General features: G+C 37.7%; 1 protein-coding gene across 3 annotated transcripts in view; it reads left to right on the top strand.

Annotated features, from left to right (window-relative positions):
- Positions 1–25,949, top strand: part of SATB2 (SATB homeobox 2) — a 193,549-nt gene that overhangs the window by 72,567 nt on the left and 95,033 nt on the right. For all 3 annotated transcript variants that reach the window (XM_063695071.1, XM_019022740.4, XM_063695070.1), the window contains 3 exons: positions 8,239–8,365; positions 9,567–9,690; positions 21,350–21,452. In XM_063695071.1, coding sequence (XP_063551141.1) covers positions 8,239–8,365; positions 9,567–9,690; positions 21,350–21,452 — 354 coding nt within the window. The remainder of the gene's footprint in view (positions 1–8,238; positions 8,366–9,566; positions 9,691–21,349; positions 21,453–25,949) is intronic.

Raw genomic sequence — 25,949 nt, 5'->3', positions numbered from 1 at the left:
AAGGTCTTTATTAATTTAGTCTAGTTACTTAGTGCTTATATTAAATAATCTAATAAAAGTCAGGGTTGTAACATAACATTTCCCAAATGTGAAGCGGCATCTATTACATTAGACAAAATCTTTATGCTGCAAAATTGTAAAAGCCATGTATAGGATTACAAGGCACCAAATGGTACTGTATATATTTCTAAAATAGAATGTTTCTGTAGTGTAAGGGGGTAGTCAGCTCAAAAAAAAAAGTGTGACAGACAGCTGTATCACTATAGTTTATTCAGAAAGTACTCTAAAATTAATTTTGATTTTTAAATAATAATCTTCTTGATAATTTCCTCTGAAAGATAGAAATATGATTTAAATATACACGTTAGTATTTTTAAAGGTAAAACCTACTTTGTTTGTGTTTGTCAGTGTTACCGAATTCTTGCAAACAGAGAAGTTATCTGTGGGGATGGGAAACAGTGCGTTGTGTGTGTGTGTGCTCACACACTTGCATCTCTTGATTTTTAGATAAATTCATATGACAGTGTATGTTCAGTGTTTATTTTGAATCATTGAATTATTTATTTTTGTTTGGCATTTCCTTTTGTATTGTCATAAATGCAGGATTAAATCCATTGTAGGCTCCCAGACAAGTATGTTGTGAGGTTTCATTAATTTGTGTAAGTTATAAAGGCACTTGAATAACGTAAGATGACTCAAAAATGCTGTTTCATTTTCCACTTACTTTTACCCCAATGCAAGCCAGTTGAAATATATATAGAGTCCTTAAAATCAAAGCAGAAGGTGTAGAAGAGTTAGGTTTATTCCAATAAGTTGTACTGGGGCACTGCTAAACTATGCATTAAAAAGGAAAATATGTATACTTCAAAAACCATTTTTGTTTCGCGTTTTCTTCTTTGTCCTCATTGAAAAGTCATTCCCACCACAGCTTTAGCAATAATAACTACAATTTATGTCTTTTTGCTGCTACAATTTGATGATATACCGCAGTCAGGCCACAGGTTAGAAACACAGGCTGAATTATTATATACTGCTGGGTAGTGATTTCCTGTGAACTGATTTATGGATAAATAATTCTATGTTCTTATTATATAGGATAGACAGTTTTTAATTTCTTTAACAAAGCATAGCTGAACAACAGAAAATTATATGCTATGGCATATGAACACAACCACTCTGAGGAGGATAAACAGATGCAATCAATGTCATGAGTTCTCCTATTTTTACAAGGAGCCTCATCAGCAGTTGGTATTGTGGCAATAATACCGAGAGCCAGAAGCCCCAAGGCTTAGTTCTTCTAAGGCTGGGGTTTTTATTGACACTCTTTTGTGGAGATCTTTTCCAGGGAGTTATGAGATATACAAACCCCAGCCTTTGGATATTAAAGCTAATGTCTCAGTTTTTTTTCTCAGGCTGAGTTTTCATTTTGCTTTAAAAATTAATGTTAAAATGCACCTGGAATAAAAGAAAATTATCCATCCAGCTGAATTATAAGAATACTGCTGGATATCTTGCTGGGTTGCTTGCTTATATCTGTTTCACAGATTGAACTGTAGGCTTTATTGTGCAGCATACCCAATATATATCTATTTTATCAGCATCTATCTACATGCCACTGCAAACTGTGAGAACTGTTCTCATGTACTTCACAGGCAGCCTGTTGTAGGCCTTCATGAAGTAAGTATTTCTCATATTTAAGGTACAGGGGTAAAAGCTATCATCTTGGCTTATTTTAGGAATGGTTTCACTTAGCTATGTGTTTAGCAATAATAAGCTTCTCTGCTCAATTGTGAGCTCCATAATTACAGGGACAGTGTATATTGAGGTTATCTTTGCATCTTAGTGACTTATGTTGGAGGGACACAAGAAAAAAGTTGTTGAATGAATGCTTCATGCTTAATACAAACACTTCTAATGGCTCATTGATTATAATGTATTATCACATTTTATTTTATCCTCAGACATGATTGACTTTCTAAAGGCTTGAATCAAATATTGATCAACTATAATGTGTATTATCACCACTCTTTTGTTTTTATATAATTAGAGGCAAATGATACTAAAAATATGAATTATGCATTTACTGAGAATAGTAACTGTTTTCTTTGAGATAAATACCAAAAACATGAACACAAACAACTATTGATATTTCTTTTGGTGAAATGTCAGCTCTTTAACTCTGGCAGAATACTACATTGAGAAAATAAAAAAACTGGTTTCCATTATTGCATCTTTTTAATTTTAGACAAAAATTGCCTCCATTCCCAATCTAATTTTATATCACTAATGGGAAATTTACCTACAATTGCATTTTGTTATTTGGTCTGTACACATTACACATTGAGTGGATTGGTACTCTATATTTTAGTGAACAGATTTGTCTGGATATAGACGGTTTTATTCATACTGTGCTCAATTCAATCATGTTAACATTTGTATGAATTTCAACCCCAAAATAAAGGCCCATAATTTGTGACTCAAAGACCTTATAACAGCATCTGTAATAGTATTCAACACCAAGCATTTTCTAAATGTTTGCAGATGACAAATTCCTTGTAAATAATAAAGATGATTGGAAAACAATGTTTATGTCTGAAATGGCACTGTTGTGGGAAACTGCTTTTTCCAGAGAAGTCCCAAGTTTAACTGGCTCTTCAGTCTTCTGGGACTGTGATGTCACCTGTTTGCTCATTGGTCTCATTTATTCCTTGGTTTAACATTAAATGTCCAGACACTGCCTGATGTGTGACTGTGGACGTGCTCTGGCCCTCCTCTCCAGGGTCCCATTTGTGTGGTTGGGCGCTTGGACGTGGGTACATCCTCAGGGCATCGGTAGCAGAGCTGAGCAGAAAGGATATTGGCCCAGTAGTTCAAAAACTTGCAAAATGAAGCCTAGGTTTTATTCCTGGTTTTCATCCACTTATGTCCTTGAAAAGTCATTCTTTGATCTTCAGCTTACTTCCAGGTAGAATGCTGAGTCCAGGCTGTTTTCATAAGGATAAACTAATGGTTGTATAAAACACTGTGCAAACTGTAAAGTAACATAAAGGGATATTGTGAATAAGTCGGTTTTTTATAAGGTATACAAACCAACCAAGAATATTTATTGTACCATGTTATAGAGAAAGGATTACTTCAGGTGGGTTATCAGGGTTGGAATTATTCCCATGGCAGAATTTCAGCAATAATATAGACAGTTTCTAGAAGTGAATATTGGGGATCAGTACTCTAGACAGAGTGAGAGTGTGATAAATTTTCAGAGAAAAAATGGAAATTGCCATGCATTTAGCATCTACTATGTTCCTGGCTGAACTCAAAGGTGTGTGTGTGTGTGTGTGTGTGTGCGCGTGTGCGCGCACGCGCACATGCATGCACACATGTATGAAATATTTCCTAATTTAATCATCACTAGTTTTTCTCATTTTTCAAATTGGGGTTACAAAACTTACTCATAGAATGTGAATGTTGGGAATAACATCTGTATACTTAAGTTATGCCATCATTATTGACATTTCTCCAGTGCTGCAATATTATCCTCAATGGCCACATAACTTGTTCTTGCTTCTTTGTCCCTGTTCACTACACTGGAGTGATTGGTGGGGTCTGCATCCCTCCTTAGAAGCCAGGAAGAGGCTGTTGTAATTGTAACTAGACATACCTACCTGAATTATTTTGGTTCTTTTTTCTCCCCTTGGAATGAGCGCCGTTTTTAATCCACCTGCAGTCCAGTACCGGTTGAGCATCTCAAATCTGAAAATCTGAAATCTGAAATGTTCCAAAATCTGAGATCTTTTGAGTGTCAACATGGTGCTCAAAGGAAATGCTCATTCGAGCATTTCAGATTTTGAATTTTTGGATTTGGGATGCCTACCTGGTAGGTATAATGCAACTATTTCAAAATCTGAAAAAATCAGAAATATGAATTGCTTCTGGTTCTCCAAGGATTTTGGATAAGGAATACTCAACCTGTATAAATTAATCTCTGGAAGTTTTGCTTTATTGTTGTTATGTGTACACTAAGAAACTTACAAGGATCTATTGTCCCTTAAGTTTTATGGAGCACTTATGTAGCAGTCCCAGTTCTAGAGTCTCCTTTTCATGTAAAGTCTCATCATTACCCTAAAGGGTAGGCATTGTTCTTATCCCCATTTTACAGATATGGAAATGGACACGTGGAAAGACTAAACAATTTGCCCAAAGTCTCACAGGTGACAAGCAGAGGAGGCTGGGTGTAAACTCATCTTTGACTCCAGACCTTACTCCTAACCTTTGACCTATACAGTGTGCTACTGAGCCAGGCATTCATGGCCTCCCGAAACTTGGAACCAGTCTTTTCTTCTAGTTTGCCTCTCACTTGAGCCAGTGTGATAACAAGAAGAGTGAGAGCCTGGTCTTTGAAGTGAATCTGAGCTCTGCTACTTGCTAGTAATATTACCTAGGCTACTTAAGATAACCCATCCCTTCTGAATCTCCATTTCCTCATGGAGGGAGTTGACACTAGATATTCAGGGGTAAAGAACTGATGGAGAAATTGGAGGTACACCTATACTAGATTTGGTGGTGCAGAAAATAAGAGACTGAGGGAACAGAGAGATTGTCATAGTGTTTTTGTTTGTTTTAAAGTAGGGGAGGGCTAGGTGCAGTGGCTCATGCCTGTAATCCCAGCACTTTGGAAGGCTGAGGTGGGCAGATAGATCGCTTGAGCCCAGGAGTTGGAGACCAGCCTGGCCAACATGGTGAAACTCTGTCTCTATAAAAATACAAAACTTAGCCAGGTGTGGTGGCATATACCTGTAGTCCCAACTGCTTGGGAGGCTGATGTGGGAGGCTGGCTTGAGCCTGGGAGGCAGAGGTTGCAGTGAGCTGAGATCTCACCAGTACACTTCGGCTTGGGTGACAGAGCCAGACCCTGTGTCAGAAACAAACAAACAAAAAGTAGGGAGATCTGAATCTACTTATAGGTCAAAGGAAAGAATCCGCTGAGGAGCAAGGATGGAAGAAATGAATGGGGAAGTGGTGGGAATAGAAGATGGGACACATTGATGTATACTCCTCCTTTGTGATTTAAAACAAAAGTCTTTTATAGACACATGACTGAAAGCTAATATAATCATCAAAAATCTTTTGAGTCAATGTATTTTGAAATAAACTGACTATATCTTCTCTTTAAGACACATTAAAAAGGTCAAAAGAATGACTAAATTTTTGAGATTAAATTATATTCAGGCTCTTTACTAATTTTTACATTTAATCTGCACAGTATTCTTGTAAGATCAGTACTTTTATTGTTCCAGTTTACAGATGAGAGGACTGAGGTATGGAGAATTTTAAGTAACTTGGTAGGGTTACATAATTAGTAGGTGACAGAGCCAGGATGTGAACAGAGGCAATTTAACTTGGAAGCCTGCGTTCTTAGTCACTATGGTATACTGCTTCCCAATTTGATTTCCTCAATTAACACTTGACTACTATTCCAAGTAATATTTTTGTCTATTTTATATCAGGGAAGGAGGACTGTTCTAAAGAATGTATTTGCAAAGAGGATTAACACAGTACATTAGACAGAGACCCTGTTTGGAGGAAAGGCTGATTAAGAGTTACTCCAAGCCTCTACCTGGCTGGAGTAGAGTGGGCTTCTGGCCATAGCTCTCCTAGCAGATCTTGTACCTGCAGACCCTGGTAAATAGCTGTGCAGAGACCATGACTTCTAGGACTGTGCAAGTTAGTTAATAAGGTGCAAAAAAGGAAAAGCACACACTTCCCATTGCCTGGGAAAATAGCATGTGCCAACAGCTCTCTTCCAAGATATAGAAACCAAACTGTAGCAGCTGCTCTATGTGGAGGTATTAAGTGTTGTTAAAACACCTGTGTGTGTCTAATTCCAGCCCAAACAAGTCTTCTTCCGGCTCATCAAGGTGGGGTAAGAATTTACCTATATGGAGATTCTATTTCCAGTAGAATGAGTTGTCTATTACTTCCTGTAGAGATTTCTCTCCCTCCCCTCTCTGAAAAATTGAGGTATAATTTACATACAAAAATGTATGCATATTAAGTGATCAGTTTGATAAATTTTGACAATTTGTATAACCATGCAACCACCATGCCAAACAAGAAAATCCCCATATGTCCCTGTCTATGTAATGCCCCTTTCTGTCCCTCTGACTTCTATCCCCATTAGATTGGTCTTGCCTGTTCTTGTATTTCATATAAATGAAATCGTACAGATATATTCTCTTGTGTCTGGCTGTAGTGTGGTGTATTCTTAAAATGGAATGCTTCTTTACAATAAAAAGGAATCAACTACTGACACCACAACAGCTTGAATGAGTCTCTTGTAGAGTTGTGCGTTGAAGCTTGTAGGGTCCTTTTTTTTATATTACTTGCATAGTCTTAGTAACCAAAATGACCCACAAAATCTGCTTCTTTTACTTCCCTATCATAGTGCACAACTATCAACTTCATTCCCCCCCATTCTGTCATATATTATCTGTGTGACTTTAGAACACAGCCAATTTATATTCAACTTATGGGTGATCATGGTAATGACTTTTGAAAGGAATTTAAAATTGTGGAATGATTTTTTAAAAAGGAAATATGTTAGACATGTTACATGGTTTCTTTTTAGTATTTGCAAATGTCAGGAGTAAAAGAAGCAAGGAAGCAGACCCACTCTCTCGTGGGTGGCTGTCCAGTGGGCCCTGGATGTTCATTTCATGACTACTACATGCTGCGTGCTGTGCACTTTTCATTGTCATGAGAGAGAATGTTAAGAAAACTATCCCCGCAAGAAAACAGCTTTTCTTGGCAAGTGAAATATGACTTAAGGAGCCAGAACTGGAGACATACGGTACTATGAATGAGAGCTGTGTTACTTTATTGGATCTGAGTCCAGGCACTATTTATACTGCAGCATATTCAGCACCAGATTGTTAAATCTTAATACTGAAACAGTGTATCATTTTAATATTTTTGTTCTGTTTATTCCCTGTTTTCAAGCATTATGTCAAGCATTGCGCATTCATTTATTTCTTCTTGGACAGGACGTGCCCTGACCAGAAAGTCCATTTCCTATTGCTGGAATTTTGCCCCATAGCTGTCATTTTGTGAGGCTCTTAAAAGTTCACTTGGGTACACAGGTGTTTTCTCTCTTTGATGATAATATACTTTTTTAAAGAACAGTGTAGTTGGACTCACCTGTATTGTCAAAAATAAAAATGCTGTTTTTCTTTTATCACTAAAACATCACTGCTTTTTATGTGTGGCAATTTCTGACATCCTGGAGACATGGGATTTTTCATCGCCTACAAATAAAATTTTTGTTACCCTGTGTCATATGTGAAATGGGTTTCTCTATTTTTCTTCATCAATGTTATGTGTGCCCTGTGTACCAGATAAAATGGGCCTATCTTATGAATAAGTTAGCATTTTCACCATATGTTGCTGAAACCATCCCATGAATCTTCCTCTAACAAGGGTATTCCTAAAATTGCTGTTCTACGTAGCCCAAGCTTAAAAAGGATTTTTATTATTTTTTCATTGTTATGCATGTTTACCATATGCAGCAGGAAATCCACAGGGAAAAAGTACTATTGTCACTGTCAAAAGAGCTGAGGAATAAAAAAAAGAAAGGAAGTTGAGAGCATCTTTGCTATTTCTGATCTGTGGTCAATCACCGTGGTATTGCATTTGGCCTGGGAAAGCAACCCCACTGCCTGCTGAAACGCAGATATGGGAGCGAACTCTAACTGCTTCATGAGCTCCAAATGCTGTTCGCACTGGGAATCGCACCACAGTCAGGATGTAACTGCGTGCTGAGCCCACACACAGGAATTTTCTTGTACAATTCAAAACTGAATCTTATATTTACTTGAGGCTTACTTTTTTTTTTGTCTATGAAATCAGCAGTCCTGTATATTTAGCATCAGCCTTAAGTTAGAATGTGAAACAATTCTGGGGGGAAGGAAGTATCCGTATGGTTTTCTAAGTAATTTAAGAAACAGGAAAACATAAAAGAACTGATTGTCTGTGATTAAACCTCATTCTTTCCTTCCCATCTTCCTGTATAGTTAACTAACTCAATTGTCGGCCAGAAAGAAATAGCTTATTGCACTGGGTTGTAAAATATCTGAGTGGGCCTTGGATGTTGATGATTGAATGACCTTCTTAACATTGAACAAACAATGGGAAGGTTTAATAAATAGCAGATATGTGTTTATTATGTTTTTCTTCCCTGTGCAGGAATAATCAAGCTGGGAAGGTGGAACCCTCTCCCCCTCAGTTATGTGACAGATGCACCCGACGCGACAGTGGCCGACATGCTACAAGATGTCTATCATGTTGTGACGTTGAAAATCCAATTACAAAGGTGGGTGTTTCTGAACATCTGCTTTTCCTTGCTGTCAGAGCTGCTCCGTCAATCATAGATTCACTGCAAAGATCAGCATGTCCTGTCTATTAATTTCTGGACATTGGACAAAATGAAAAGAAGGAGAGAGAGGGAAAGAAGGAGAGAAGGAGAAGGGTGGCCCTTCCCCAGGTGTCTTTATAGTCACATTCCAACTACTTTATGCTTTGTTTTCAGAAGCAGTGAAGTGGTAACCTAGGGGCGGCTTGACAAATCATTAAAAATCTATAGCCCTTAGGAGGAGCTTTACACAGCCCCTTATTCAATGGGTCCTCTAGGCCTGGTTAAATGTGTAGCACATAGTATTTGAAGAATAAACACCTCTGCTGTTTTCACATTTGTGTTATGAGGCGAGAGTTTTGTTCTTGTAGGAGGTTTACCAAGAATGTCCTGACATAGGAGATCTTTTTATTCCCTTTCCAAGGGCCACATCAAAACAAACAAACAAACAAACAAAAACACACTTTGTGGCCTGCAGAGATTCTGGGGATGATTTCTTTATTTTTTCAAATATGGCATCTGGAACAAGATATCTCTCTAAAGAACTGGAGGTTCTTTGCAGTCTTTTATTGTAAAGTGCCTGATGGGTGTGATTTAAAGAGTGTTGTCCTTTAGTGTAAGTGTTTTGAATTTTCCCCTTTTGGGGAATTTATACTTTAAAAATGGACCCCCAGCATTCCCATCTGTGTCTATGAATGGGTGAGAATCTGAAAAGTCATTTTTTGGTTCAGAGAGTAACTCTGAGCCATTCTATGAGGGTGAGGGTGGGCCTTCCAACTGCAAATCTGACAGGGGATGTTTGTTTACAGTTAACCTTAGGCATGCACAATAATTACATTTGTATTGGGGAAGTTTATAACCACACTGCCATGCCATTTCACCAGCACATTGGAAAAATCATATTTTATAAAAATAGCATTTCTTGTATTGAAAATGACTATTTTTCTTGGATGAGTGGGATGACAAACTTAAAAGAGACCCCTTGGGCCCTCGCAAAGTCTTGGAGAAGCAGTTTTACTTCCCTTCCTTCACTTAGACCTCATTCTTCAGCATTTCTTCTGAAGCTCCCACAAGACCCAAGAATGGCTGCTGCACTGTCTCCTCTTCAGTCAGGGACCCTGGTTGAGGTTTGTGTATTGTTCATTATTGCTCTGTTTTGTAGTTGTTCAAAGTTGGAAGACTTGCCTGCGGAGCAGTGGAACCATGCCACAGTCCGCAATGCCTTAAAGGAACTGCTCAAAGAGATGAACCAGAGCACATTAGCCAAAGAATGCCCTCTCTCCCAGGTCAGTATCTTCAGGTGGGGGTCTGGGAAACAGAAGAAGCCATTGGTAGACTCTCTAGCAGGGGGTTCCTTCTGCTTAAACAACTGTCATCTCTGTCTTTTATTTATAGACTTACACTGCATTTGAGGTGTAAAAGATTATGTTGCTTCTGGTTGTAGAATAGAAGTTATAGCTTATTAACCGGGCGTGGGGTAGCTCATGCCTGCAGTCCCAGCACTTTGGGAGGCTGAGGCAGGCTGATTGCTTGAGCTCAGGAGTTTGAAGCCAGCCTGGGTAACATGGCGAAACCCCATCTCTACAAAGAATACAAAAATTAGCTGGGTGTGGTGGCATGTGCCTGTAGTCCCAGCTACTCAGGAGGCTGAGCTGGGAGGATTGCTTCAGACTGGGAGGTGGAGATTGCAGTGAGCCAAGATCACACCACTGTACTCTAGCCTGGATGACAGAGTGAGACCCTGGGTGGGTCTTAAAAAAAAAAATTAGCATTTATTGAGACTTTGGGTAAGGAGAGAGTATTAAAACATTTTACGTATACGGGCCGGGCATGGTGGCTCACATCTGTAATCCTAGCACTTTGGGAGGCCGAGGCCAGAGGATTCCTTGAGCCTTGGAGTTCGAGACCAGCCTGGGCAAAATAGCAAGATAGCGAGACCCTGTCTCTAAAAAAAAAAAAAAAAAAAAGAAAAGAAAAGAAAATAGACGTTTTACATATACAGTCATTAACTTCTCACATATTTCTTCAGAGATAGGGACCAGTGTCTCCATTTTATAGATCAAGAAACAGGAGCTTAGAGAAGCACTTACATTCACTGCCTAAGCATACTAGCTGGCTAAGTGGCAGGCTGAGATGCTACTCCCCACCCCGCTGTTTCAAAGTGGATGCACCAGATTGTTGTTTTATTTGGTCAGCTGGATGACTCAGCCATGCTAAATCCATCTATGCATGATTTATTGGGCCTTTTGCCTGTCTGGTGTAGAGAGATGATCTTTACATCATATACATTTGTAGAGATTTTGTAGTGAATTCACCACAAGAAAATGCATCATGAGGAAAAGTGATACTCTATTTTTTAGTGAACGCACCATAAACTAATACAAACCATGAAAATGAGATTGAGAAGATCAAAAGAAGAGCAGTGGAGGAAAGGGCTGCCTTTTCCATTTGTGTTCATGGGCTGGGACCCATTTTTTTCTACTGATGAGATAATATTTTTCGTATGGTGGATTGGGGCTGCTGTAGAAATGAACCCAGGTTGACAAATCATCTAAAGCTTTGAATGGAAATCTGTTTCCTGGTGTGAGCTGCTACACATGATTTAAGACAATGTCTGTTAAGTTGAAGGGAAAATAATGAGAAACCTATTACAGAAATTTGCTGTGCCATGAGCTTTGTTCCAGGGTAAGGGAGTCTCTGGAAGATAGGAAGGCTATTGGTTAAGAGCATGTATCCTGGAATCAGGGCTGGATTCATGTCCTGATTGACAAGCCTCTATAACCTTACCTTTATGAGCCCCCCTTGTTTGGTTAGTAAAACTGAGTAGTAATGGTTCTGAGTTATATAAAGAGGATTAAATGATTGGAAATTACATAAAATGCTTGGCCTAATGCCTGGCATGCAATGATGCACCATAAACAGTATCAGCTATTATTATTGAGATATGATGTGAACTGAATATGTGTGTGTGTGCCTTTGAGGGTGTTTTGGAATTTGGATCCTCTGAAGCAAAGTATGCTATTAATATTTTTGCTTTGAAAAAAATCAAGAAGGCATGCATTCACATATAGGCAGCTAGATAGAAAAGGACATTATTCTGACCTTATGTTTAGGACTTTTCATGGAGGCCATTTTAATACCTACCTGTAGGTATGTATGTAGATGTTAAAGCCTTGTTGCATACAAAGTTATAAAATGCATATTTTGATTATACTGGTGATACAAAGGAACTGGACAAAGAACGAGTTAGGCAAAGCTGTCAATAATTTTTCCTAAATTTCACAATCATTCACAATTAATTTTCTCTTGCATTCACATGGAAGTCGAAACGGGCTTTGTGTGGAAGTGTACAAACCTCTAACTTGATATTACCAATTCAGAAATTTATCCAGGGCTTCTGAGGCATGTGGAAGTTTGGTCCAAACTGTTGTATCATGAAAATCATGTTTGGTTATAATTGTAGATATGACTAGAGAGGCAACATGAGTGAGGAGAATCCAGATCAGGAGCCAAGAGCCCTGGGTTCTAATCTCAGTTCTTTTATGCCAGATATGTGATCCTGGGCAAGTCTGTTCACTTCTCAGGGCCTCGTTAAACTCTTCTATAAGCTGGGAATCATTGTATTTGCATGTTTCACATAGTTCGGAGGGTTGTCTTGACATTCAAATGGGATCATCTTTAACCCTATCATAAAAACCTCTTTCCCCTTCCACTCTCTGCTCTCATGGTTTGCTCACGTAGTTGCCTGACCTAAACAGTTCCTTCTCCTTCACCCTTCTGTTTGATCCTGTGGGTTCCATCACTTCTCCATCTAAAATCTTTTTCCCTTGTGCCACTGCCTTGTTCATTCTTTCATCATCTGTCATCTAAAATATTTCAGGTCTTCTTGCCTCATGACTTTTCTCCTGCCACCTGATTCTCCTGTGTTCCTTGTTTGTAATTCGTCAGTCACTCCCCCTACCCACCCTGTAGGAAGTACGGACTCCATATCATAAAGACCATCAAGATGACACTGTTCAGCCTTATATTTCACTAGAGCTACCTTCTTCCCTCTTCCTGCACTCATTCTATATTCCAAACACATGAAATTAATTATTTTGAAATGTTTACCATTGCTTAAAATATCTCCTGAGAGTGGGAGCAACCTAACTAGTGTAGCATTACAAATCTAACAAAGCCACCTTCTGTATTATCTTAAAATTTAATGCCAAGTTTATATTCTAGTCCATATACGTGTTTTGTTGTTTTTTGTTTGTTTGTTTTTGTTTTGTTTTTGTTTTTTTTTTTTGAGACAGAATTTCGCTCTGTCACCCAGGCTGAAGTGCAGTGGCACGATCTCAGCTCAGTGAAACCGCCGCCTCCCTGTTCAAGCGATTCTCCCGCGTCAGCCTCCTGAGTAGCTGGGACCACAGGCATGTGCCACCACGCCTGGGTATTTTTTTTGTGTTTTTAGTAGAGACATGATTTCACCATGTTAGCCAGGATGGTCTCGATCTTCTGACCTCGTGATCCATCTGCCTCAGCCTCCCAAAGTGCTGGGATTACAGGCGTGAGCCACTGCTCATGGCCCCTGTGTTTTAAATATTTTTAAAATGGCATAAAATCATTTTGCCTGTTAAGTTAGTAATCTCCTTCTCTCCACATGAGATTGGTTCTTTAGGGAGATGTACCTTGTTAATCTCTGGCTTTGAAAGCCCCTACACACAATCCTGGTGACTCTAGAGTCCTTCAGTTTGACGCTTGCTTTTGCATGCATGTCTTCACCTGGCTAGAATGCACTATTCTTTTCTACTTGATGAAATTATCTTTCAGATTCCAGCTGGAAAGACACTGCTAGTGAAGTGCCTCAACCTCCTGGTTGAAGTAGTTGCTACTTCTGCTCTTAGCAGCCTTTGTAAATAACCCTGTCACAGCACTTATCTCAGCCTGTTGTCATTGTTACCTGTCAGTTTCCATCACTAGATGGACTGTCCACAATAACAGAGGCCATCTCTTATTGATCTTTGTGTCCACAGCATTCAGCATAATATATATTTTGTATGTAGCTGTTACTATAATGCAGGAATTTAACCTTTTAACAAGATAATTCTTTGTGGTGGGGGGCTGTCCTGTGCCTTGCAGCATCCCCATCCATTACCCACTAGATGCCACTAGCATGCCACTATACCCCTTCCCCCAGTTGTGACAACCAAAATGTCTCCAGATGTTGCCAAAGGTCCCATGACAGGAGCAGTACCACTCTCAGTTAACCAATTCTCTGATGTGCTTAATGAATTAAGTTTAAAAATGTTTCATAAAGTATAGTTTTATTAGTATGTAAAGTTTTATTATTATTACAGTGTTCTTGGCAGTTCCAAAACATTTTGAACTAGAAACAGCGAATAGAGTAATTTGGTGATTGATGCCCAGCACATTTCGGTTAAACAGGGGCTCATATCTGTTGTTTAGATTTGGGTAAGATTTGATTTAGGCTTCTGATATGTTGTGTGATTATGGAAAATCTCACTGGGATAGCTCTTTTCAGCTATCATGGATATGTAATGTGGACCCTGGCATTCATCCTACAGCCATTATCCTTAAACATTCCAGATTATTCACTTAAATTGCATAGCTAGATTGTAATTTAGTGTGGAGATAAGCGCGCCTATTTTGTTGGTGGTTGTCATGGAACAGATGCATGCAGTTTTTGTAGTTCAGTCTATATAAAGTAAAAAAGAATGCATTTTTGTTCTAAGCAAGGTGAAACAGTAATTCAACAGTATATTTCCACCAGCATTCCTGGAGTCCTGATTAAGAATCAGGCACTTTGCGATGGGCTGGGGATATAACAGTGAATCTGAGGGAGGAACTAAAACCCTTTCAATATAGGAAGAAGAGAGTGAGGCATCCAGTACTACTCACCTTAGGTGAGAAAGGTGGCTTGTTGGGTTTTTCAAAAATAGACTCAACTCATGAGTAAAAGATTCCTGTTATTGAAATAATTCTTCCTTATTACCCCTAAGCCAAACCATTTTAGGTGATTCTTCACTTGAGTTTGGCAGTTAGAAAGGGAATGATTCAGTGGATAGTTCATACTTTCTTGAACACCCCAGTGGTCTGAAGTTCAAAAGAGCAGTTTTGAAGGTGGAAGAAAGGTATGGAGAAGTCCATAAAAGTGCAACAATTGTAGCCTGAGGCATATATATATATTTAAAACAGGGAAGTAATGATTTAGCCGTTCTCTGTCTGGCCAGATGCTTGGAAAGTACAGATTGTGGTTGTGTGTCTGCGTATTTATTTTTGATTTCACCTTTCAAAGTGTGTTTAAGTGCTGGCACCTCTTCCTTTTCCTCTGATGTCTCTGTGAGTAACCACTTGCAGCCTCTTTCCTCTGCCACTGGCTGTCCTGAGCATCCTAATTTAGCAGACCTTAGGCACAGTCCTCCCTTATTAAATAGTCCTTAGCTGTTCCAATTTGAAAACATTATGATTGCATCTTTCTGTGGCTTACTTATTCTTACTTGAGGAAGAGTTGAAATACCTAAGGTCGGCTTTTGATTGCAAAACCCCAGGTGCTCAGGGTTTTGACCCATTTAAATAAGTAGAGGTACCAGTACCTGCCTTGTGCATCTCATAGGTGATCATGATGTTCAAATGGGATGACTAAAGAGACAGTCTTGTTAACTGAAAATTGTGGGTTTTTTTTTTTTTCTTTTTGCGATGGAGTCTCGCTGGGTTGCCCAGGCTGGAGTACAGTGGCATGATCTCAGCTCACTGCAGCCTCTGCCTCCCGGGCTGAAGCAGTTCTCCCCCCTCAGCCTCCCAGGTAGCTGGCATTACAGGTGAGCACCACCATGCCCGGCTAATTTTTGTGTTTTTAGTAGAGATGAGGTTTCACCATGTTAGCCAGACTAATCTTGAACTCCTGACCCCAAGTGACCCTCCTGCCTCGGCCTCCCAAAATGCTGGGATTATAGGCATGAGCCACTGCACCTAGCCTGAAAATTGTAATGAAAAGAACAATTTGCAAGTGCATGCAACTTCCAATGTGCTCCATCTCCTAAACATATTCTCTGTGACTCTAGACATGTTTTTTATGGTAAAATATACATAACATGAAGTTTGCCATTCTAAACATTTTTAAGCTTACAACTGAGTAGCATTAATTACATTCACAGTGTTGTGCAACCATCACCCCTGTCTCTTTCCAGAACTTTTTCATCTCTCCAAATGGAAAGTCTGTAACCTTTAAGCAACAATTCCTTATTCCCCTCTCATCCTGACCCCTGGTAGCCTCTATTCTGTATTCCGCCTCTGTGAGTTTGCCTATTCTACCTACCTTATGTAAGTGGAATCATAGAACATTTATTTTGTGCTGGTTTATTTTACTTAGCATGTAGACATGTTTTTGAAGCAGCTCTGTCCCATGGTGCTGGCTGAGACTTTGTTGCTAAATATTTGAGGAACAAAATGACTGACTAAAGCTATTGAGCTGCAAAGATGTTACTAGATTTCCGGTGTGACAATGGTATGGCATTCATATAGCGTGCCTTTAGAAATAGATTGTAGGATAATTATTTCTGTCATCCTGAGCAAGCCTTACCCATTTGGATTTAACTCATATGTACAACATGCCAAAACAATTGAGTAGTGAAATCAAGCAGCCAATTGGGCCAGCAGAAAAAAACAAATTGAGCATGTGCTCATCATATATAATGGCTGATCAACTGCATGGACCAGAATCATGTTAACCGGTTGCCAACTGTCCGTTTAATTTAACCTAAGTTCATGTATGTAGTGGGGATGCATCATGTCTTGTGTTAACCAGTTGCCAACTGTCTGTTTTAGTTATTTTCATGTGAGGTTGTTTTAGTTTGTGTCCCAACCTCATGGACTCATGCTGAAGAAGGCTCACAAATGACAGCTTGAAAATATTCCTAACCAAGGGATTGCAGTGACCATAAGAAATGATTGCACAGTGGGGAGAAAGATGCCATTTGTTGATTCCACATCTTGTGCTAGGCCTTTTACACAAATCATCTCACAGAAGAATCCTTACACTCTCTGACGCAGGAGACAATATCCCCAATCACAGGTGAGGGTGCTGACGTTAGACAAGCGAGCCATTCAGCAACAGCTTAGGGGAAGAGCTCTCAAATGTAGTGTTTTCATACTCCAAAGTTCAGAGGAAGTGTTTCTTTCCCTTAAAATGGCAGCAGTTTTCAATTCTGATGTTATAGCTCAGAAGTGGGGACAGAGAGGGATAGTAGAAGGCTGCCAAATGACATTAAATGAATTTTTTTCATGACAAAGTAATTCCTCAGAATCAGTTTTTTTTCCCTTTACCTAATTGAAGTATCATTATATTCTTATGTTTAATATGTTATTTAGCATATCACCAAGCAGATTGAAAAGGCCGAAAATGAGCAAAGAATGCACATATCACTCATTGCCTGTCTTTGCTCTCTCCCTCATGTACACATAGAAGAGGAGGCTAGGGGATGCCCCTCCTCTTCCCTCAGACAGGGGATTCTCACTGACAGAATATGTAATTCTTCACATTTGTTTAAAAATGTTCTTCTTCATAGCAAGTGTATTATGTTTTTTCAGCTTAGCTACTCTTAGTACCACACTGCTGTTCAAACAAATAAATCCCACCAAGCCGAGCAGAATGTAGTGAAGGATATCCAGTTATTTTATCTTTTGTTTTATTTTGGGAAAAGGGGATGCTCAGATCTCTGTTTTTCTAAGTGTGTCTTACAAATCATTTTAACCTGTGTTTATTATTTTGCTTTTTCCTATTAAGTTTTAAATTCCCTTTAGGTTCCGTAGTTTTCTTGGATTCTAAACTTCTTAGTTAACTTGTATAAGGGGCCTGAGATCACAGCTTCATGTTTTCTTTTTTTTGCTGTTGTTACCTTGTTTTTTGTTTTGTCTAAAGTATTGGTTGCAGCATCAGCTGTCGAGCTTGTGGTCGCTGATGGAGGTGGTGGTGAATGTTTCCTTCCATTCATTCGTTAGTCTCCCTTCTTAAGAGATCCATGAAATACTGGTCCACTAACAGAGTGTCTTCATGGTGCCTCCCAGTGCTATTTGACTTTGGGAAATATGCTTTTTATTCTGAGCTTCTGGGGCCTCAGTTTGAAAATGGAACCATGCTTATAATCATATGTGACATCTATTCTCTGGGCTAGTTGGAAAACAAACAAGTGAGTTAAAAAGTTGTTTCAGGAACCTAAAAGAAAATTTAGTTTTAGATAGATCAATCTAGCTATCATAAGTATTAAATACCAATATTATAAAATTTATTCTCTTGCAGTTTGGCTTAGAGCAAATTCAAGTCTGCTAGTAAACTTTGGAATAATTAAAGAAAATTCTAATACAGTTTGAGTTCTGAAATACCTTATTTTTTAAAAATTCCAGATATTAATGGCCAACTAAATGTCAAATTGACTACAAATAAGGACACCTATACTTTTATCTCCCATCCAAAAATCTTTATACTTAAAATTTCATAATTAACTACAATGAAGTCAGAAATTTCAAGTTTCTGTAGTTGGAAAGACATTTGAACCATTTTAATTTATCTTAGAATATAATATTATTCATAAAATAGCTTTGTCTGTGGCCACTGTTTATGTGGTGGTGTTTGTGGCTGTGTCTCGGTATCTGAGTGGGAACTGCCGCAGTTGCCCATTATACGTGTACCCTCATCCTTTCTTTTTCACAGCCCACCACCATGCAAAGCGATACATGCTTAGTAAATGCAAAATCACTTTAATATTAGCCTTAGTAAATCATAGTTCCTCGGTTTAAGTGTTAAAAATAGCAATGCACATATTTTCTGGGTTATTTGTATTAGTATTGCTTTGTATAAACAGAGATACTCGAGTTGGTTGCATTCTGGATTGAAAAAGTTGACTCAGCTCTTGTTCCTTTATCAAAAAGATATGGATCCTAACAGTCCAACTGTGCGGTTGCTTTAGAATGACTGGAAAACATAAAAGAGCAATATAAACTGCAAAATTATATGTATTTTAAAAAGCAAAAAATTGAATTAGATCTTTTTTGGCAGGGTGGTAGGTGGGAAAGACTTTAATTATTACTCATCCCATTCTGCATCAACTGTATCTTATCAGGTTTAAGATGCTATTGATTGTAAGATGGATCTCTATTTCAGTGATGTTGAAGTATAAAAAGTGGTTGAAATACGGTAAATACAGATTCTCTGTGTCCCAGGACCTTTAGAGAACATTGTTTCCTGTAGAGTAATAGCACATGCTGGGTTCATGTTAGCCCCTTTCAACTTTATGTATCATTAATTAAGTTTTGATGTTCTAGATATTTAATGGACACTAACATCAAGATGACCTTGTAGTATGTGTCCAGAGCATTCTAGTGAAGCCTAGTGATTTAGATTCAGATTATGAGAATTTAACAGTCTAATGTAGGGTTAGAAAATATTCATGAAACTGGAATAATCAGATATAACATGGCCTTTCTTTTAAAATATTCCCAAGATATTTTTATGTCTTCTGATTTTAAAGTCTTCTGAGGATGGACTATAACAATTCTTATCAGTAAAAACTATTTTGGATATTAGTTCTGTATAAAGACCTGCAGAGAGTTGATATGAATAAAATGTGTCATAAGCTCAAACAGACTTTTCTGGTGATTAAAGATTCTCATCTAGGAAATTTGTTTGCTACTTTTTTTTTTTTTTTTTTTTGCTCAGTTCATAGTTGAAACCTGTTTATGTTTTTGTTATGTGATCAGTAGAGGTAACAACTTATTTATAATTATCTGGGACAGAAAACAAATCTAATTGAGTCAGGATACCCAACATCTCCTTTACAAATGAGTTATATGAAATATAGGACCTGCTGATGGAGCCAGTAGGAGCCCAGATATTCATTTCCTTGCCACTCTGCCTTGTGCAGGGTCAATTGAAGATATAGCAGGAGCAAGGACAAAGAGAGGATAGAGAGTGAGGGGAATTTGGATTATCTGGGGCCAAAGTGATGCAGTCTTCTGGGCTTGTGGCCTCGTATTATGGACCAGGAAGAATTGAGGAACAGTGCCAGGCAGTAATTAGACACTGTTCGTTTTAGTTCACTTCCTAGACCATTTGGCAATACAGAGTTTAACTCTGACTCCTGCCATGGCTGTGCATCCTGTGCCTTTCCAGAGGATAAATTCATACAAACAAGATAGAGAGATGACAAGTACGTTTGTGATTATTCACATATACCAGTGTGGCTGATGCATCTATTATTAAGCTACTTTCATGTTAAAAAAATTTATTATTATGACATTTCAGTTTGGCACTTTTAAATCTCATCTCTGTCCCTTTTCCTGTGTTAAATTTCAGTGACTCAGATATCCCACATCAGAACTATGTGAGACACGAGATAGAAAAAAAAAATGAAACAGACATAGTCACTGTCCTCAAGGGTCTCACAGTCTAGGAACAGAGCGAATCTCAGCCAGAGCGGGAGCTAGCTCAGCTAGTTAGGGAACAGCCGTACTTGGTCGTTAGTAGCGCAAAGCAGAAGACTGTCTCCAGGAGATTAGGATTCCAGTGGTCATCCTATAAGGCAGGAGACAAGGCCTCATACGTTCTGTGATACACTCCGATGATATTAGCTCTTTGAGTTCCCAGTGCTGTGTTCAGACCTTGGGATGAAAAGAGTTATCCTTAACTATCTTCCCTCAGAGAAAAGAATTGTCACGTTTAGATCAGCAACTGGGGAGGGCTAACCATCTGCGAAAGAGGTTTCTGTGAATTGAATTAAGAAACCCCTCCCCTACCAGTACTGCATAGTGATTAAAAAAGAGGAGTCTGTTGTTTTAAATGGGAGTTTATGAAGGTCTGTCTGCTGGCATTTTAACCTCCTGTTAAATAACTTGATTTATTGTTACCCTTTTTATCTCTGTTACTTTGTAGAAATGTCGTTAGAAGTTCTAAGATTTCTCTGAACTGTTCTATGTCTGGGGCTAACTTTTTTTGAGAAAGATGAGATTTCAAGGCAAGATATAAAACCTTACACAGGTCATTTGGATCTTTTGAGTTGTTTATGCACAGGACAAAATAAAAAATAAGAAATAAAATCTATGTATAAAACATACACAGTCATTTCAGGTATACATTAACATCTGCCACAAATGTTGGCCCAAACATACTGTATTAACTGCATCTCTGTAGGAAGTTCAATTCAGGGTGTGTAATTATAATTTTAACTTTTCAGTGCTATGTCAGGCTATGCTCCACTTCTCTTTTAACCCCAATGATTAATACACACAAATCAGCTGAGCAGTTGGGCTGAGGAGGATGAGAGCAAGGAAGAATCATACACCTAAGCACTCAGAAAGTTTGAGCTTTGGTTCATTTTTTATTGAAACACAGTACAAGTATTATGTTTAGTTTCCCCTGCTCTAAAACAGCACTGTTAATTTTTTCATTTGGTGAATTTTCACACAAGTTCTAATCACACGTTTCTATAAATTATATTAATTTAACTTATTTCCCTAAATGTTGTTCTGCAGTGTGTAGCACGGATGTTCTCAGATTCTTGGCTGTGTAAGCTTGTTGCAGTTGGAAGCGGAACAGAAACATCTGAAAGGCATTATTTGGATTACGGATGCTGGAGCATCTGATCTCACCTTTTGCTCTGGTTCCTAAATCACAACTGTTCTTCCTCTTTGCATTTAATCTGCATGTTCTGTCCCCTCCATTGTTGACATTGCCCCAGGGTTGGCTTTTTGGAGAAAGCACTATCATTGTATAAATTAAAGGGATGGTAAATTCAGGTAATCGTGTTTGATGTTAATAGTTCAGTTTACAGGAGAGTGACTGTTTTAAGTTTAAAAGAAAAAAGAGGTTAGTGCAGGTTATAAAGTGCTCTTTCTTGTCCCTAAAAAGAAGTAGTCATATTTTGAAAAAATAACTATAATTTTTTTTTTCAGAGTATGATTTCATCCATTGTAAATAGCACATATTATGCCAATGTGTCAGCAACCAAGTGCCAGGAGTTTGGGAGATGGTATAAAAAGTACAAGAAGATTAAAGGTAAACTGACTTTTTTGTTTGTAAAGCCTGTTTTCAGTTTCTGAGGTTCATGAGTTGTTGGTTGTTTGGAATTTATGCTCATTTTAGATACAATTTACGTAATTTTTTACAAAGGTGAGATCTTTAATATTCCTGTCATGAGATCCTAGTTGGCTCCCTTAAAACTAAGAAGATATTTGAAGTAAAAGTAAAATTAGTAGCACAATATGTTAAGTTTATAGTTTTGATAAGTGATACCTGCAAAGACCAAAATCCTTTAGAATGGAAACTTAAAAGCTGTCATTCTAGGTTAAATCAGCACTTATAGTTTGGGTACTGATTAACAGATACTGTTGGGGTATCAGGATGTCTTTGGTCAGAAATGGAGTTTGATGTTGTGTTCCTGTGTCGACGATTCCAGAGCAGTGGTGAAAACACGGGCTCTGCATTCAGGCAGACTTGGGTTCAAATCTTTAGCTTCTACATTCTAGCTGTGGGAGCTTAAGCAAATTATTTAACTTCACCAAGACTCAATTTCCTCATCTGAAAATGGGAAATCATCAAAGTACTTAGGTCACTGGGTAGATGCGAGGACTAAATAAGACAATACTGGCACAAAGTAACCTCTTGACAAATAATAGTATACTACTACTAATAATTAATAGTAGTAGTCATACTAGCAGTAATATATTACATGTGGAATTATGTTTGGTCCTGAAAATAAAGTTCCTTTGTGTAGTAAATAGCATGCTATTTAGATCACCTAGACTTTTAAACATGTCAGGACCATTTCAAATATGTCAGTGGTGGAAAAATTCTTTTGTTTTCACTCCATTCAGATAAATGTTACCTACCAGGGTCCCTGAGGGGATTTGGGGAATTTCTTGTAACATTGGTTTTGATGGTCCTTCCAGTCCATGTTTTGCATAAGTATGACATATTTATCACACTTTATAATATGTGTTCATAGCCTTGCTTACTCTGCCCCCATCGGAGGGGCAAATGACAATTTATGGTGGGTAAGTAAAAGTAAAGGATGAATTTGTTTCTTTTACTACTTGCAGATTTTCTCAGGGGAGACAGGATGTCAAAGTAGTGCTTGTTGGCTATTGAGTGTTTGGGAGATTTTTGACAAGGTTGTCTTTTGAAGAAATGAAGTTTACAAACATTGGCAGCACATTTCTGATCACAAAGGAATGAGAGTGTTTTATGCTAAATATATGTTTTATAAGGCAAGCCAAAATATTGAGCTACCCAGGAGAAATTAAGTACACTGAAAATTGAATTAAGATCCATTTCTTTTCAACAGACTCTAAAATTCTTAGGACCCGTTAGATCCTGGTTTGGGCAAATGCTTTTGCATATTAATATTCACCCTTGTACAATATAAGATGAATAACCCCTTCTCATTATAAGACATCGATGTGTGGCTCAGAAGGTTTCTTTTCTGTAAGTGTTGCCTCCAAGTTTTTCTTTTAAAATAGGATTGTTAAAGTACTTCGACATATCCTCTTCGGCTGAAAATCAAAAGAATCATGCAGCTTCAAGGTCATTTGTTAGATCCCATTTACTTGCTGTTATAAGAGAAAGTAAGAGAGTGTCCTCTTTTAATAGGCTGGAGTGTAATTCCAGATTCAGGAAGATTGGAAACTCTTCACTCTAGTGTTTTCAGAATTGCCACTACAGAATGTGTGTGTGTGTTTGTGTGTGTGTGTGTGCATTCGCACATTAACACTCATATCTTCTACTTTTCTTTTTTCTTTCGTGGAGCTTTAATTCTTCAAGCTGTATCTTTTTTTTTTTTTTTTAAAGATAGTAAATGCACAATTAAATCTGTAAGTGCTGTGAAAGCAGACTGAGACCTTGATTTCATTCAGTTGGTCAAGGATCCACACCTGAAGAGGCTGTCAGACACTGTGTACACATACTATTCAAAGAGATGGAGCTAGTCATTGCTGTTGAAAAGTGTGTGTGTGTCTGTGTGTGTGTCAGTAGGAGGAGAAAAGGGAAGGTTAAGGTATGTGTGAAGTAAACACAAGCTGCCATAAAACAGTTCAAGTGGTGTTGATTCATCAACCAAGGGAGTGGGAGGAAAAACAAAGAATTCATGACAGGTATAATGGTGTACAGAAAATAAACACCCAGAGAAGTGCGTTTTATTAACTTTCGACCCTCAGAAAAAGGGAAGTGTTGGACTGAGGCAGGCATATTTTATTTGGTAGAAGCCTTTTTCTATGAATAGATGTTGCTGTGGGAGTTTCTACCTAGTAGGACTCATTTCTCATGGGAAAGTAATGATTTGATTTGTAAGAGTTGTGTCCCTGCTTTCAAAATGAAAAAAAGGCAATGAATTCCAAATTTGGAAACCAGTAGTAGTGAAACCAGAATTCTACCATAGGGCTTTTTCTGAGACCCCAGAAGTCTGAGTTCCATGTCCCTCTCAGCCTCCCTACCTTCCATTTCTGCCTCAAAGTTACCAATTTACATGCACTTCTATGCACTATTCAGCTTAGAAGAAAATCTTAAGTCAACTTACTGAGGTCCCAAACTAAATGCAGGCTACATTGTTAAATATGTTTCCTATTATCTGCTAATGTCTGTTTTAATAAAACAGTGGGAACTAAGTGGTTGCTTCTTAATCAAAAACATGATTTCCTAAACATAAGCTATGTGATTCTGTTACAAATTGCCACATATAGATCTCCTAGGTCAAAATTTTTTTCTCTTCTCATAGAAATAAATAAACGGTAAAATAATGATATACTCTGAAAGATCAAAGTAAATATGACTAAAACCTGGCAAAAATAAAAGTCTACTGGAAGGACAAAAAAAAAGATCGGATTGCAAATTCTATAGTTAATGCTGAAATAAATATGAGAAAAATGAACAATCAATAATTTGATATCATTAAAAACAGATGTAAAAACTATATACAAATGGAATTGTCTAAATTTTGAAGTAAACATTTTAATGTGCATTTTTTGAATTTGTTGTTATTTCAGCTAAACTATTTACACTTATTCTTTAGAAAGTCCTAAATTGGTTTGGCTTAGCATGTTAACTTTATTTTCCCCAGTGATCACAGCAAAGCACATTCTGTTTACCTTTTTTCTTTAATTTCAAAGACAATCATGGTTGACACAGACATATTTGAGTTAACATGAGCATTACTTCAGAATAGATAGGGAGACAGTGTGTATACTCTGGTTTCAAGGTCTAAGACCATGAATCTGTTTCCCAGGAATATTTGACATTGAAGAAAAGGGAGTGGGTAGGTAGGGTAGGGTGGTAGGTTGGTTTAGACAGCATTTTTTTTTTTAATTGCTGATCATCACATACCATAATTGCTTCTGGACCAGATTTTACAATGTAGAGCTCATAAGCTCTGAAGTATAAGAAAAAAAAAGAGTACATTTTATCTAAAAGCAAAGAAAAAAGACCAATATTAATAGTTGTTTAATGTTTAGGAGTTTTAGTATTGTACATGAGATTCCATAGACACCTAGAAACATTCATGCTATTCCAAAATTATTTTTAAGGTCTTGGGATTATGAGGGATTTACCCAAGTAGTTTTTTCATAAGTTCTACACATTTTAGTAAAATTTTAATTTTTTACACAACTTTTTTTGTCTGAACTCTTGATGTGAACTTACCCATCATTTTTATGAAATGAAGTGGCAATCACATATGTAGTAGCACTATCAGTTTTACTCTCATGGCAATCTACTTTTGTGGGGGATATAATAAAAATAAGAAAATGCCTTAATAAAGAATCTTTTGTATATTTTAAATGTGTCCTAATTAATAAGTTACAAGAAAATAATTTTATATCTAAAGTGTTTGCCATCTGGTACCAAAAGCAAAATAAGCAGTCATCTTTGGTGAGGTCAATCCCAATTATTTAATATGCCTCAAGAATTGAAGGGTCATTGAAAGTTTACACAAATACAGGTGGCTATTATAAAATTATTTGTGTTATAAAATAATACCATTAGAATGAGTGGACCTAACCAAACCCTGTATTTTGGCCAGAGTGCAAAATTATCCCCATCACTTTTCTTTTCTCAGTCATTGCCCAAGAACCGTCTGATTGTTAGTTGTCTTAATTTTATTTGTTTATTTGAACTTCTTTTGCCAGATATTAAAAAGCTGGGAGAAAAGAGGATTTTAAAAACCAGTGTTACTTCCCCAAGCCTGGTTTATTCTAGTAATCAGTATTTTATCTGACCCTGTCTGATCTAGTCTTGCAAGATCAAACGTCCAGGCCAGCAGGCAGACAGTAAACAAAGCCCATGAAGGGTTTCGGTAAACACAAAGATTAGATGTTGAATGAAAATTAAACTCCTTGAACTAGTCCTCTGTACTAAAGTGGTTAAGTGGGTTGTGATTAAAAGAAATAAGTAATTATGATCATTATAGCTGAAATGATATAATGTTACCACATTTAAAGCACCTCTTGTACTCAAAAATGATTGTGTCATTTACAAAGTGGTGCCTTGGAGTTGAATAGAGAAATC

The sequence above is a fragment of the Gorilla gorilla genome, chromosome 11, assembly GCF_029281585.2.
Source record: "Gorilla gorilla gorilla isolate KB3781 chromosome 11, NHGRI_mGorGor1-v2.1_pri, whole genome shotgun sequence".
NCBI lineage: Eukaryota > Metazoa > Chordata > Mammalia > Primates > Hominidae > Gorilla > Gorilla gorilla.
Note: the sequence above shows the minus strand (reverse complement) of the source record. Positions and strands in the feature narration are given on the sequence as shown.